Source organism: Acomys minous (assembly GCF_964271855.1).
Source record: "Acomys minous genome assembly, chromosome: 10".
In the NCBI taxonomy this organism is placed as follows: Eukaryota; Metazoa; Chordata; class Mammalia; order Rodentia; family Muridae; genus Acomys; species Acomys minous.
Genome location: NC_140491.1, coordinates 121,233,919 through 121,250,882, shown reverse-complemented (window position 1 = coordinate 121,250,882; position 16,964 = coordinate 121,233,919). Strand labels below are relative to the sequence as shown.

Sequence of the window (16,964 nt, the reverse complement as noted above, 5' to 3'; positions counted from 1 at the left end):
GAAAAATCAACTTCTATTGTTTAGCTAAAAGAACACAGTGGCAGGCCTCCATATCTTTCAGCTGGTGTAACTCTTAGCATTGGTCAGAGAAGCTTCCTTTCACATTGTGTGATGATAGAGGGACACCTAACCCTGGCAAGTACAGAGAGTATTTATATATGGCTGTCCAAAGCTCACCACTAACACCTGCTTCTAGGAGTAAGAAATATCTTGTATAAGAGGGCAGAAACAATGTAAGAAATGGAGGATTAGGAAGAATGCTACGGAATTCTGTCTTCTGGTCAAAACTTAGCCACTGCAATTATGAACATACAGCACCTGTGTATACCTGCTCAAGACTGAGAGAGGATTGGGCCTTTCAGCATGGAAAGAGGAAGGAGATACTGACAGTCAAAGGTTATTAAGAAATGAGTATCATTTTCCACAATGATGTAGTCATAGGGAAATTGTACACGACTTGATAATCCTCTACTCATGTTTTATAAGCAACTCTAAAGTCAGTGGGTCAAACACGGAAGACAGGCTATAGAAACACTGTTTGGGGAGAAGGTCATCATCAAGGTTGGACAATGTTAAGAGAGGGTAATGTGTGTATATTATGATACATCATACATATGTGCAAAATTGTCAAAAAATGAGGCAAAGTATCTTAGAGGAAATAAAGACATTGCTATTACTGCATGATGTCCTTATTAGTGTTTCCCCAGAACAGTTCACATTATTCTTACAGATTATCACATAGACTCAGTAGGAAAAAATTCATCTGTTACATTGGATGAGCATACAGGAATTTCACTTAAATTCTGTATAGAGACACCAGCACCATATCCTCTCCATTACTCAACTGATGTTTCCTGACATTGTGGTATAAAACAGCACCATCAGTAGAGCCTCCCAAAGCTCTTTTTAAAGTTGAATTTGGATATAAATAGAAGTATGAACACTCTAGCTAGTAAAACATGTATACAGTATTGTATCTCAGCAACTCATGGGCAAGAAATTGTTCAAACCCTGGGGGAGCTGAGGGTAATCTCAGAGGCAGAGCCTCTCAGAGGGAAACCATGTTAAATTCTAGTTGCAATTAAACAGGGATTTTGGTTCTATTATTTTTTCTTTTATCCTTAAAATGTGATTAAAGCTGTGTGAGAGGAACACTGGAAATGTTCACCTTAGGTTGGAAGGAAGAGTTGGGTACAAACGTTGCCTTTGGTGACACCAAGTGGGGGTATTCTCGATAGAGAGTAAGAGCTGGCTATCTCCAGGTTTTTCATCAAAATATCACATGGTAAGACTCATAAACACATTTCCACATTTTAATAGATTTTTTTAATTATAAAAATAATTTAAAATTTGTTTTTGTGGTTGGGACATTATGTGTTTAATGAAAATATTGAAGTTCTTGTTTCATAACTGGGTTCTTGAAGGCAATACATACATACATTACCTTATTGGTAATTCATATTTTATGACCCAAATCAACACATATAGAAGCTAGTAAAAGTGATATATGAGGACACGAGAAAACAGCATTTAAAATCTGTAACTGCCTAAGTGTCCAATAAATAAATAATTGTTGGAGAGTAGAGTCCTTCCCTCCTTCCTTTCCTCCCTCCCTCCATCCCTCATTTCCTTCCTTCCTCTTTTCCCCCCTCCTTCTTTTAATGCTCCTTGCCTGCTTTCATGCTCAGCATTTCTTCCTTCCCATTGACCCTCAATTTTTTTGTTTGACATAATTAAACATATTGCACCTTTTCATTTTCCTGTAGAAACCAAGTAATGTAGACAGCATTAATGCTTTGAGTTTTACATTATCTTTGCAATAATACATTACTTTTTTTCTAAATAAATATTCAATTAAAGTGAGCAAAGTCATCTGTCTTATGTTTGGGAATCAATATTTTATGCTTCGAGACCCTATAAAGAATGCTAATAAAGAGTCCTGGTAAATTGACATGCTCTTAAACTCTATAATATTGAAAACAAATATAAAAATGTTCTTTTTACACTCCTACCCAGAAACAAAAGATCCAGAAACAGTCATATGGTCAGAATAAAGTCACAAAATGAATTAAGTATACTTAATTTCCCCTAAGAATTATGTTTTGCTTCAGGAAAATCTTAGATGAAATTCAGAACTGCTTTAGTGCTTCTAGTCCTGGCTTGATCACTTAAAAATATCCAAATTACCAGGACATCAAAAGAGAAGCTTCAGAATCCATTATGAGGAAGATGATTATAAGCAGGGAAAAGTCCTTTCCTCTACATTTCAGAAATAGCAGGACAAGGAAAAGTGAGACAATTAGGGAACTCAGCAGAGCATTCTAGAAGAGAGAGAGAAAATGCATTACCCCAAAAGAAAATAGCACCTGGAGAGCAGCTAAAACGAGTTTTCATAGTTACACATAAAGGCAAGCAATATTTTATTGGAAGTTCACAGTCTGAAATAAAAACATTATTGTCTTTTGAAATTTGTCATAAAAATAATTTTAAATAAGATTTTAACTTATTATCATTGGCACTCACAATATCTTTATAGGTTTGAAATATATTTGAGTCAACTCTTGGATTATAATGTCATTTCTGTGGGCTGGAGAGATGGCTCAGCAGTTAAGAACACTGACTGCTCTTCCAGATGTCATGAGTGCAATTCCCAGGAACCACATGATGGCTCACAACCATCTATGATGTAATCTGATGATCTCTTCTGGCCTGCAAGTGTACATGAAGATAGATCATTGTATACATAATAATAAATAAATCTTAATAATAAAATAAATGGCAAGTAATAAAGTGATCTTAAAAAAAAGAATATCATTTCTGTTCATCCCTCAGATAGCTTTGAATGTTATTCACACTTTCCAATTAACAAAGAAATCATGTTATCTATATATAGATTGGATGTTCTTTGGTGGTGCAATTGCTTAGTGCATGGTATTTATATACACGGATTGGCATGACAATTAGCTTTGATGCTGTCATGGAAGGGAAGGGAATAGTGGGGCAATGTGCATAGTTGGGCACAGAGAAGAGAGTTCCCAATGTCATGTCTCCAGGAGACTACACAGAGACCATAGTTCCTTTTATGACATCCATGGAAAAGATCAAGAACAGCCTTTGAATATTCAACTACACGACTTTTAGGGGCAAAAAGGGCATGGGAGGTTTGAGGAAAAAAAAAACACTGAAAGAGTCAGTTAACTCTTCATTAAAATGTGGATTTGAAATTCAAAAGTATATGGAAGTGGAAGATGGTTGTCTCAGCATTATGGTCATTTTATGTAAGATTGTAATTGCTCAAAATATTAATGTGAGATATTATACTGTCAATCTATGAGCTCAGTGCTAGGGTGAATGACTTGCATATTTCACAATCTTTTCAGATCTTCAAAGAAAATTAATTTTTTGGGTTTTGATTTTGATGATTAATTTTAAATGTTTTTATATTAGTAACAATGTCTATATGACAAACTAAATAGCATTTCATACATTCAATTTTAAGTTACAAAATTTAGTATGTTTCCCTGATCCCATAAGGTCATCATATTTACGCTTTATTTCACTATGAAAATGCTTCATACTTGAGGTCTTTAGCTTACAAGTATTTCATTAATTGTATGATGTGATGGTAATTTGTAATTGTATTGTTCATAAATCATCCATGTTATGAGCATTTTAGAAATTTCTGTGTTCAAACTTGACACTGTGTCATCTTACTTCATTTTTAAAATATCCATTGAAGACTAAATTTACTAGTATAAAAATATAAAAAGTAGTGTTGTTTGGAGATGATTCCTGATATGTTTTCTAAAAGTATTACTGGAATGAACCAATTTTATTATAATTGGTATAACTTTTAAAATACATAACTAAAATATCTTTGTCCTTTGAGTAATATAGTTTTCACATTACCATATATTTCAGATGTTTAAAATAATGCAGAAATCAATACTTGTATGTTCCCTGCAATTTACTGTCTGCAGAGTATCTGGATACAAAACTATTGATTTGTCTGGATGTAATGGCACAATGTTTTAATTCCAGTATTTGAAGATGGAGGAGAAAGTATCAGGAGCTTAACGTTACCCTAAGCTAATTGGTGAGTTTGAGCCCAGCCATGTCTACTTTCGATGTTATCAGTTTTCCACCAAAGAACTATCAATTTTTCTTTCACAGACCCAAATCTTTTGTTTTGTTTTGTCTTTTTCTGTGACAAATTCATATTGCACTGAACCTGTTTTGTTTTGTTTTTTATTTGTTTGTTTGTTTTTTATTTTTTGCTTATTTGAGACTAGGAGTGGTCAACTTCCCTTCTACATACTGTTACATTTGACCTAATTTTATCATAATTTCAGTTTTTCTATATATTTTAAAAAGTTGCTGTATATACACAATTAAACATTAGCATATCTACACTTATTCCTCTCTTTGAGTCCTCCCAAGTCAACTATAACACATCACAAAATCATGATTCTTTTCATTTTAATTTTTTGATAACTTAATATGTCTAGTTAGTGTCCAGATCCTCAGTAAACAATGGTTGTCCATCTCTAGCAAATATCAAGTGTGAATATTACCTCAGAATTAGGAGTGGTGGAAATCTTCCCCATTCATGCTGGGTTTTCTGTTCCTTGATCTTTTACAGATAACTATACTTGCTATGAGGTCATGAAGTTAATAGATACATCCCATCCAGAGGGTATTTTATTGCACTTCTTCCTGTTCTCTGGCTATTACATTTCTCCCACTCTTTTAATATTGTTCTCTGAGTACCAGTATTGGGGTGGAAATAAATATAATTTCCCCAAGTAGCAATGATCACATAGTCTCTTATCCTTAGCATTTTTATTCTTATTAATTTAATATAGTTACTGATTATATTTATTTGATAATTTATTAATTCATATTAACACAAACAGTACGTAATAGAATTATCTTAATTTCTATTTAATATTCTCTTACTGTTAAAGGCTTGTGTTATGACTCAATACCCATAATCCTTGTGATAATAAAACTGTGACCCTGATATACACTCCAGTGGACATATTAACACAAATTTTAGAAATTGCTTTGTTGGAAATATGATGACACTGTTTTGTTTGTAACTACTGATTATATTAAATAGGACAGAAAGGAGTTGAAGTTTACCTATTTTTTAAGATGAATGTAGGGCTTTGTTTTCCTTACAATCTCCTACTGCATTTGGTTACTTGCAGGAAGGTTATCTGAAACCACTGTGCTGCCCAATACGCCCCATTGATCCTCCCTCCTATTAGGAGCATTTACAGATGTTAAACCTGAGGTTTATAATGTGTAACCTAATTCACGACACAGTAAAAGGGGAGTATCTGGATCTGAGCACTAATCTAAAAAAAATGTTGAAGTAAATTTTTATATACACCTTCCCTTTTTCTTTTCCATCTTTCTTTCTTTCTTTTTTAGTTTAGTTAGGTTTTTAAAATTTTTTGTTACAAACAGTTATACTATTTTTTCCTTTTCATTCCTTTAAGTCCTCCTATCTTCTTTCTCCCATGACCCACCATTAATCCTTCTGGAGTTTCATTACAACATTTTCATGAAAGTATAATATGCCATACTTTGCAGTCCTTTGTCCATCTTGCTTTAGTTCCCATAAACCTAATGGACGAACTTTTAAGCTGTTAATGAACATGTTTTATCATAAATTAATAAAAATCTGTAGCCATTTCCACTCAGAATAGTATTTTCAAGAGAGTTTCATTTAAAAATATTTATTTTAAATGTATATTCATGAGTATTGTGTCTGTATGCCTGTATGAGTGCTCATCTCTGGTTGGTCCACACATAGTCCAGAAGAGGACGATGGGCCTCCTTGGATATAAGCCACCATTAAGCCACCATATGTGTGCTGGGAAGTGATCACCTCTTCTGGAATAGCATCAAGTACTTTGAAATGTTGAACCATTTTTTCCAGCCTGCACCCTATTTTGCATTTTATAAATCCTTGACAAATAACCAAATCACAAGAGTCTAAATTATATTCAACTAATATAATTGCATCACTTCAGCTCTATGGTTTTCAGTACTTTTTATATGTTGCTGATTGGCTCATCTTTTACTCTGTTGCTATCTTCAAAATGTCTTATTCACACATGAACATAGGAAGAAGGTTCCTTAAGTTTTAAAGAGAGAAAGAGACTACAGAAAAACCAACTGAAGATCTCATTAATAAGAAAAAAATCTCATCCTTAACCCTGTTGATGCATAGGCAAAGTATAGAACTAGCTGCTTTAAAATAGTTAAGCATCTTTTGTTGTTTAAACTTTCCATTTTATTTATAACTTTTTAAATAAAAATAGCAACATAACACATATTGTTGACTAGGACTCCTGTCCTGAGCAGTGGCTATTTTGGACTAATTTGTTAATGCTGGTGCTACAAATTTTGTGAACTGATATCTTTTCATTATTACAGATTTATGCGAGCAGACTTTACTTTTACTGTCTTCCTATGAATCATGCAAAACCAGACCTCTGTCACCGAGTTCATACTCCTTGGACTTTCACAAAACTCAAAAGTTGAGAAAATACTGTTTGTTGTGTTTTTATTTCTCTATCTTGCAACTATTGGGGGCAACCTGACTATTGTGTTGACCATTGTTTGGAGCCCTGCACTGCTGGGCTCCCCCATGTACTTCTTCTTGGCATTCTTGTCTTTACTGGATGCATGTGTCTCTTCTATTGTCACACCCAAGATGATTATAGATTTATTCTATAAGAGGAAGACCATCTCCTTTGAATGTTGCATGGCACAAGTGTTTTCTGTTCACTTCTTTAGTGCTGTGGAGGTGATTATCCTGGCAGCCATGGCCTATGACCGCTATGTAGCCATTTGCAAGCCTTTGCACTACTCTTCCATTATGAACAGGAGAGTCTGTGGTGCTCTGGTGGGGGTGGCCTGGGCAGGGGGATTTTTGCATTCTATCATACAAATTATATTCACTTTGCAATTGCCCTTCTGTGGACCTAATTTTATTGATCATTTCATATGTGACTTGTTTCCGTTGCTGAAGCTTGCCTGCACTGACACACACATTTTTGTCATTTTGGTTTTTGCTAACAGTGGGTCTATCTGCATCATTATCTTTTCTTTTTTGCTTGTCTCCTATGGTGTTATCTTGTTTTCTCTGAGAGCCCACAGTTCTGAAGGGAGACGTAAAGCTCTCTCTACATGTGGGTCCCACATTACTGTTGTGGTTTTGTTCTTTGTACCTTGTATATTAATATATGCACGACCTACATCACCATTCTCTTTGGAGAAAAATGTATTTATATTTGCTGATGTCTTGACACCATTACTCAATCCTATGGTTTACACTTTCAGGAATAAGGAAATGAAAAATGCTATAAGAAAAACATGGAGATGTTTAATAGTGACTCCTGATACATATTAAAATAATTAATGCATTAGGCTGTGGAGATGGTTCTGTTGGAAAATTAAAGCTTGCATTGTGTAACCATAAGAACTGTTTTTGCATTCCCATTGCCCACGTCTGTAGCCAAGTACAACAATGTGCTTTTAATGTAGTCTGGGTATTACTGAGACCAGTGGGATGTAGTTAAACTTTGGACAGCTAATTTATCAGAAATACAGCATATTCTGGGTCCATCAACAGACTTGTTTAAAGGAAATAAAACATTGTGAACCAGATGAAGATATTAATTTCCTTTCTTGGTCTGTGTACACATGAATGAACACTGGCAATGGCCCCTTCATTGCATGCACACAGATACAGACATACACACAGACACAAAGGAGGAGGAGGAGGAGGAGGAGGAGGAGGAGGAGGAGGAGGAGAGAGAGACAGAGACAGAGACAGAGACAGAGACACACACACACATACAGAGAACATATACATATAAGCACCCAAACAAGCCAAAAACATATTTAGCAAAAATATAAAGAGAGAGTACAGAAAAATTAGAAGAGTTAGAGGGTTCAAGTGTACTGGTACAAGACATTGCTATATTTTTTTCTTCTTAGCATGACAGGTAAGGTACAACATGTAATATCAGCAATAGAGCTGCCTAAACAAAATTTGAGTAATGGCAACACTGTAGGCTTGCTGTATATTGCCTTTACTATGTTTAGGTATGTGCCTTGTATCACCGATCTCTCCAAGACTTTTAACATGAATAGATGTGGGATTTTGTCAATTGCTTTTTTGCCATCTAAGGAGTTGATCATGTGTTTTTTTTCTTTCAGTTTGTGTATAAGGTGGATTACATTGGTAGATTTCCATATATTGAACCACTCTTGCAAGCCTGGGATGAAACATACTTGGTCATGGTGTTGATATTTTTGATGTGTTGTTTTTTATTATTTATTTGTTTTTTATGTATATAGTGCTCTGCCTGCATCAGGCCAGAAGAGGATATCAGATCACATTATAGATGGTTGTGAGCCACCATGTGGTTGCTGGGAATCGAACTCAGCACCTCTGGAAGAGCAGTCAGTTCTCTTAACCTCTGGACAACACATCCTTTGATGTGTTCTTATATTTGGTTTGTGATGTTTTATTGAGTATTTTTGCATCAATGTTCATAATGTAAATTGGTCTGAAATTCTCTTTCTTTGTTGGGTCTTTGTGTGGATTGGGTATTAATGAAATTGTGGCTTCATAGAATGAGGTTGGTAGTCATCCTTCTGTTTCTATTTTGTGGAGTAGTTTGAGGAGTACCAATATTAGTTCTTCTCTGAAGCTCTGGTCGAGTTGTGAGATAAATCCATCTGGCCCTGAGCTTCTGTTTGGTTGGGAGACTTTTGATGACTGATTCTTTTTCCATAGGACATATAAGACATTTTAATTTCTTCACATCATCTTGATTCAGCTTTGGTAAGCAGGATTTGAAAATTGTCCATATCATTTAGATTTCCAAATTTTGTGACATATAGGCTTTAGAAATAATACCTAATGATTCTTTGGATTTCCTTGGTATCTGCCATCGTGTCTTCTTTTTCATTTCCTATTTTGTGATTTTGATACTCTGTCATTGGCGTTTAGTTAGTTTGGCTAACTGTTTGTCTATCTTCTTGATTTTATCAAAGAAGCAACTCTTAGTTTCATTGCTTTTGAATTGTTGTCTTTGTTTTTAATTTATTGATTTCAGCCCTGAGTTTGATGATTTCCAACACTCTACTCCTTCTGTGTATATCTGGTTCTTTTTGTACTAGAGCTTTCAGGTGTGCTGCTAAGTTGCTATTACAAGATCTCTTTAATTTCTTTATGAAGGCGCTTAGTGCTATGGAATTTCCTCTTAGCACTGCTTTACTTGTGTCCTGTTGGTTTCATTATGCTGTGCAGTCATTTTCACTGAATTCTAGGAAGTATTTTACTTCTTTCTTTATTTCATTCCTGACCCAGTTATCCTTGAGTAGAGCATTGTTCAGTTTCCTTGTGTTTTTAGGGTTTGTTGTTGATGTTCAGGTTTAGTTTATGGTTGTCTGATAAGATAGAGTGGATTATTTCAATTTTCTTCTATCTGTTGAGGCTTGTTTTGTGACTGACTATATGATCCATTTGGGAGACGGTTCCATGATGTGCTGAGAAGATACATTCTTTTGTGTTTGGGTGAAAAGTTCTGTAGATGTCTGTTAGGTCCATTATGTTTCTAGTTTCTGCCTCGATGCTCTGTCCACTGGAGATCCAGTAGCCTTTCACTCAGCTATTTTGCTGCATCAGATCCTTTGCTCCCCAAGGACTCAACTCATATATGTCAGTGTTCTATGTGAAGAGTGAAAGTAGCTAGCAGTTCCTGGTTCTGATGCCCAGGCCCTGATGTCTGGCTGCAGGCAGGACTCTCTCTCTCTCTCTCTCTCTCTCTCTCTCTCTCTCTCTCTCTTTCTCTCTCTTTCTCTCTCTCTCTCTCTCTCTCTCTCTCTCTCTCTCTCTCTCTCTCTCTCTGATTCTCCCCAACTCCTGGGTTGTTCTGTTCAGTGTGAGAAGCTCCAAGTCAGTGTTTTGATTCCAGCAGTCCAATCACTCACCACTTTCACTGTGTTGATCCTCTGTTGCCCACAGGGCCTGGAGCCTGTACTTGGCTAGAGTATTTGGAAGAGTGCAGGCTGCTGCACACCTGAACTTGGGAGACATCTGGCCACAATGGGTGTGAGGACTGGTTCTGATCCTCCCCAACTCCTGGGTTGCTCTCTTCAGTTGGTTTCACAGCCTTCCATCCTCTGCTCCCTAGACCCTTAGTTTAATATCTTAACCTGACTAACAGAGAAGCAGTCGAGACACTTTTACATTTGTTTTTAAGGCTTTACAATACAATCTTGAGCAATGTAAGTCTGTCCTGACTACATCTTTCCCCAAATCCCTGTTACTTGTTTTTTTCTTTTTCTTTTTTGTTTTCTGTTTTCTGTTTTGTTTTTGTTTTTGTTTTTGGCTGAGGGGGATGCTTTTGGGTATGCACTAGAATTGATGACTGTACACACCAGGCTGCGTATACTTTTTTCTTCTCTTTTTTTCCATTTATTATAATTTATTCACATTACATCCTAAATGCTGTTATCCCCTTCCCATTCCCAACCTCCTTGCCTCTTCTGTCTTGTTTCCCCTCCCTTATATCTCTGACAGGGGCCCCCTCTTCCTCCACAATCTGACTAGAGTCTATCAGGTCTTATCAGGGTAGCCTGTGGCTGAACCTTTTTCATCTTTCCTGAACCTGTTCCCTTGGCTAAATCCCCTATTTCCTCTTCTACCTCCTTCTCCCCTACCTGGCAAGTAGTGCAACCCAATTCTCTCCCATGGTCAGCAATTGGCTGTAAGCTGCTTTATTGATATACAAGGAGACTATTGCAGAGCAGAGTTTGCACAACATTGAGACAAGAGATTCTCAAAACAAGGATTGTAACTAGATATGAGAGATTCAGAAATCAGTATTTGAATTACACAATAACCTCATGCATACAATTCACTCAGTCACTTTACATCCTGGATGTAGACTAGTAACTCTATTAGTATGTACTTAATGTACAAAATGAGTAACATTTTTAAAATTTTAATATAAGTGATGAAAAGGCCCACTATGATCCTGCAAGATTTTTATCTCACATACTACAAGCTAAGTATGCTCATCCTATCTCCTTGGCCCAGTTTTCTATGATCTCCTTTTCCTGTCCTTCAGGTAGGCTCTGTCCTTATCTTCCCACATACAACCCATATCCCTTCAAGTTTCATCTCTCTAATCAGCTGTGTAAACATAACTACTTAACGCATAGGTTTCCTCAGCTATGGTGCACCCTAGTGCTGCTATACTGGCCACTTCTTTTACCAGAATCCCTGTCTGCAGACCTCAAACCAGGTGTATTCTGCCTGAATGCATTAGCCACTGGCTTCTCTAGGACAACACTTCTTAGTGCCCCTCAATGGGATATAGTTCCTCCAGAACCCATAAGCTTTCAGAACACACATTCTGCTTTCAAAGAACCCAATATCTTTTTAATTTCAGCTTACTCAAGATAGAGGAACCAGATTTGGAGATCCATGCCAGAAGAAGATAGGAACACAGAATACCTGCAAGGGATGTGTTCTCTCTTGGATAGTGTGTTTTCACACAGACAGAAGGGAGGTTGTTTGTTGTTGTTGTTTTGGTTTGTTTTTATAGATGGCTGAGGATATATCTTGAAGCCCTCAGTGTGAGTTCCCTAAAAGAAAACCTTCAGAAGTAAAACTCCCTGGGTAGAAAAAATAGTAGCACAAAATTTCAAGACAGCATAGCTCTATTTTTCAAAATTACTAACCCCACAGTAACTAACCTCAAAAAGGATGATCTTGAAGATCATACAAAGAATTCAAATCATGATTTTAAGTATATTTAAACAACTCAAAAAGATATGAATATTCTTCCATAGATCAGAAGCAAAATGTTGGACAAAATGCAAAGGACAATCAAGGTATGAAAATATAATCCAATATATATAACTTCTGAATAAAACTAAATTGATGCTGAAAATAAAAAACTCAAATGCCAGGTAAAAACTTCAGTGTAAAGCTTCACTAATAGATTAGGTGAAGAACAGATTTAGAGCTGGAACACAGAGTAGAAGATTTGGTTCATTCAGTAAATTTCAATAATAAACAATATATAAGCAGAATATTAGAGAGTTTCTGGAAATAATAAAAATGTCTTAAGTTTGAAAATTATGGCATAGATAAGAACATCATAATGAAGGCAGGAAGAATACATTCAATAAAATGATAGAAGAATATTTAGCCAACATAAAGAGATGCCCATCTAGGTAAAAAAGGGGCATACAGAAGCCCAAATAAGACCAGAGTCAGAACTCTTTACAATCTATTATAGCTAAAAAAAAACAAAAACAAAAACAAAAAAAAAAAAAAAACCAGAGTCTAATAAAAGAGGATTAAAAGATGCAAGGGAGAAAATTCATATAGCTTATAAACTCAGGTTTATTACAATAACAATCGACTATTAAAAAGAAATCTATAAAACAGTAGGGTCTGAAGGAGTCCCTGCAAGTTCTAAGAGATATCACCTGTCAACCTGGAGCACCATACTCAGAAAAACTATCTGAAGAAATAAAACTTAAGAAATAAAACCTTGCCAGTATAAAAACAGATAAAAAATTATCATTACTTAGTATAGAATGCTTCAAGGAATACTTCAATAGAAGAGGAGGATAATGATACCAAATATGTCACAAGAAATGCAGATTATAAAAATAAAAACAGGTTAATTAATAACAAGTAAACTATAATAGGAAGCCTTATGGGGAGAGATAACTAACATTTCAAACTTTTGAAGAAAACATAACATAGAAACCCACTAGTGTAGAAGATTCCTAAAACAGATATATAATAAGAGGATTTTAAATGGGGTTTCCCTATACTGAATATTTGTGGTAAGAGTATGTATAAGACACAATAGAGATGTTGCACATATGAACTCAAAGAAGCTGTGGTTACATGTATAACATCTGCTCAAGATCAAGGCAGCCTCCTAGTTTAGCTGAAGGTGATGATTATTAAGTTCCTCCATTAACTGAGGAACCATTGGAAATGAGTGTATACTGTGGGAGGGAGTCATTTTTATTTAGGGATATGGCCTCTGAAAGGCTAACCATGCTCCCAGAAGATGCTCACACACACACATGTACACATCTACAACACTAGATGTACTCATTGGGTTGATAAACAGATCACATGAAAGTGGGAGAAAGATGCAGTAGGGGGGTTAGAAAATTAGAGGGCATGGATTTGATCAAAACATATGCATATATAAAATTATCAAATAGTATAAGGTCAAGCTTACACTTAATAACAACAAACAGAATGAAACAATTTAGGAAAAGAATTTAAAACCTACATTAAAATATACTCCTTTGCTTAAAGTCATTTTGTCATTTTCCTTTTCATACACAAAATGTTTTCTTTGAATATTTCACATACATACATTATTCATATCTACTTCCTGCTTTTGTGTCTCTCATTTTTTATGAATTCCATGGCTGGGATCTTAGCTCATTCACATTTTGCATTTTATTTTCTCAGATCTTCTGACTAATTCTCACTTTTTGGTGATTGTCTGAGGCATTATTATTTTCATTTACTCTTTAACCTATAACTTTGTATATGTAAAGTGTGTAACATTTAATTTCATAGGGGTTCACATTTGAGAGCGGCTGAGAGAATCCTTTCTTCTGGCTAGCAATCCTAGGAGATGCAATACAGGTTTTTAGAAGGAAAGAGACATCAAATGTCATCCTCAGCTGTGGAGTTCTAGAACATGGATGTTTCAGGCAAGCTATGCCTATTGGTGTGATAATGCCCTAAGTATTTGGAGGGTAATCAATCACTGCCATATTGCATTTGAAACATGTGCTATAGGAGGTATTACATACTTGGTAATGGAAAGTTGGTCACATTGCTATAGCTGGTGAGGTCACAGGCCTTTAGAGAGAAACTGCTACGATTCTTCTAAATGAACAAAATGTCAAACTACTTTTAAAATATTCATATTTATATATCTCAACTATTTTCAGGGTTTGACAGATATGCTTCTTTTTTACAGTGTGTGGGGTCAATGCAGACATCTTCAGTTAAGTGCTGAGAATGAGTAAATGTTCAGTGCTCATAATAAGTGGGACATCTATATCAACCCTTCACAGATCAAGAAGTAGCTAGAAATAGTGGACAATGTAGAAAGTAATAGCTTGGGGATTGGTAGGTGTGCCATGAAACAGTCTCTCCTAGATGTGATATGGCCATGCTAATCCTAGACAAGCAGGTTGTAGATACCTGCCCAACACTGACACAAGATTTATTCTTCAATATTCTTTTATGAATAGCAGAAGGACTCATGAGTTTCTACCCATTCTGAACTTAACAGCTCTTGGTAAAGATATCTACATGTGTGCAGCCACCAGTGCATTTCCAATGGCTCAGTTATAACTTTCTATCCATGTTCATGTGAGCAACCATAATTAAACTCATAGATCAGTAAAAAAAGATATAAATATAGGAGGAGCTACTGGAAAAGAAGAAGAGACAATTATATTGTTAATATGATCATAATAAACTATGAACATATATGAAATAGTTAAAATTAGTAAAAATAATGCAAAAATACTTATAGGAAATAAAAATATTTTTATTAATATTATTATATATGATGTTTTTCATTAAAGAAAAATTTTATAGTGTTCCCCAAAACAATGAATATTTTCTTGACAGATTGATTTTTAAAAAAAAAATTCCTGTGATTGAAAGAAGTTCTGCACAGAGGTGTTGTACTCTATCAATCATAAAACTGTGTTCTTTACTAGAAAAGAGGGTATACTAAAGCATTAGCAAACATAGCCTTAGTGCAATTTTTAAAAACATAAAACATAAGTTTGGATGGGCATAAAGCATTATTAATGCTGTTATAAGTTTGAATGAACAGAACAGTAAGTCTTAGAATCTCATGAGAGTAGGCATTTTCTAAAACCCATGGGGAAATAGAATCATTCTCACTAATTCACAGTGTTTCAGAGAAACTCCTTTAAATTTTGGATGCTTCATTTATTTTTACTCAAACAGTTATGTGAACACAACACTTGAAAAGAAGATGTAATATTCTCCACTCTCAACGATAGAGCTTATTTCCTGCTGTCCTTTTGATGTGGAAGGAAGCGATGTGAACAAACGAATCTTTGTCAAGACCTATGGTCACTATACTATAGAGAATAAGAGACATAGATCTTTAGAGTTTTTATAGTACTGACATATGGTGAGACTCATAGGGCACACCATTGTATTTTCTAAAATGAGTCTAAGTTGTGATATTAATTTAATACTTAAATTTAAAGGAAAACTTTAGTTGATGTTTAGTTTTAAGTAATTTGATAATAACAAGGTATGTGTTACAAATGAAGTATATCATATTTACTGTTCCCTTCTAGATTATATATTATTTTTAAATTCCTAAGAATGAACATTTAATTTTTATCACTTAACAAATTATTAAAATCCTTCACCTTTCACATTTCACTGTTTTATTTGTACAGCATAAATAGTTATGTGTAAGATTCTTATCTTCATATTATACCCCTTACAAATGTTTTCCATGTTTCTTATTGATACTTTTGATAGCACAGTACTTTAATATAAGATTTCTTCATCTCATTTTTTTTTCAGAGTACACTTTGGGAACTGTAATACTCTTTCAAAATTATAAATAGGATTCTGAAATAATTTCTAATATTTTAAAAAAGTATTAAATAAGTAATTTTTTCATTGTAATAACAATACTTTTTATTTGAATGATTAAATATTTCATCCCAAAGTAGTTATGTAGGCACTGCTAAAATAATGTTGGTATCAATAGTCACAAGTTATTCTTGAATTATGGTTTTTAGAATATGGTTTAAAAACTGAATTTAGCTGCACGTGGTGACACAAGATTGCCTGATATCTAGTAGTTTCTCAATCACAAACTGTTTACAAGCAAAACTGCTTTGTTAACCATTTTAAAGATATAGTTATTGTTTGAAATTTTCATGTATACAATGTACCGTGTTCATATGCACTCCCATCCTATTACTCCTGGGTCTTCCCGAAGCTGAGTGAAGTAATGTTGAAACATTTTCTTAACATTGTATCCATTCTCATTTTAGATGAACACAAGTAAGGCAGATGCTTTCGGGTTACGGTTTGTTGAGTGTCACTTGACATTGCCACAATACTTTAATGAGGTTACTTGGCAAGACCATGAAATAAATAAAAAAGTATTGGTCTTAACTAAAATTTTATGTGTATTTAGTTTAATTTTCAACTATTAGTCATTTTATCTTATAGGAATTTATTTAGGCCACAGCTTCTATTTAGGTTTATCATCTCCTCAGTAATATAAAATCATAACTCTTGTGATCATAAACCATAGTGACTGCACTGTATTGTCCATTATTGACTTCATAAAATAATTCAGAAAATTGCTTTCTGGAAATTGACAGTATCAGTTCAAACAGAACGAACAGGCATCTTAAGTAAGCCCAGAAGATTAAGCTAATGTTTACTTAAATTTTAAGTTAACATTGCCCTTGTTCCCTTGGAATTTTCCACTCAGTTTTTCTGTTTTGTTTTGTTTTGTTGTAGAAGATGGGTGTTAAAATATGAATATCTGTGAGTGAGGACATGAGATTTAGAATTTCATTTCACCATTGATTAAGAACATTGGTCCATGCTATGCATTGAAAATACCATATTATAAATGGGAGGGAGGGAAGAATGGGAGGATACAAGGGATGGGATAACCATTGAGATGTAACAAGAATAAATTAATAAAGGAGAGAAAAAAAGAAAATACCATATTATACTACAACCAATAAAACCAAGAATTTTACCTGGTGAATTAATACAAAGGAAACATAAACTTATCAGGTTTGGCTATGTAAAAGCAAGAACTTGATATAAAATAATCTTT

At 34.6% G+C, this 16,964-nt stretch overlaps 1 protein-coding gene across 1 annotated transcript in view; it reads left to right on the top strand.

Moving 5' to 3' along the window:
• Window positions 1–6,493: 6,493 nt before the first annotated feature.
• The window catches only part of LOC311607389 (uncharacterized protein), a gene marked incomplete at its 5' end in the record, with an annotated part of 53,991 nt that continues 43,520 nt past the window's right edge, over window positions 6,494–16,964 (top strand). The window contains one exon of the mRNA XM_084799043.1: window positions 6,494–7,408. Within this exon, the coding sequence (XP_084655169.1) occupies window positions 6,494–7,408 (915 nt within the window). The remainder of the gene's footprint in view (window positions 7,409–16,964) is intronic.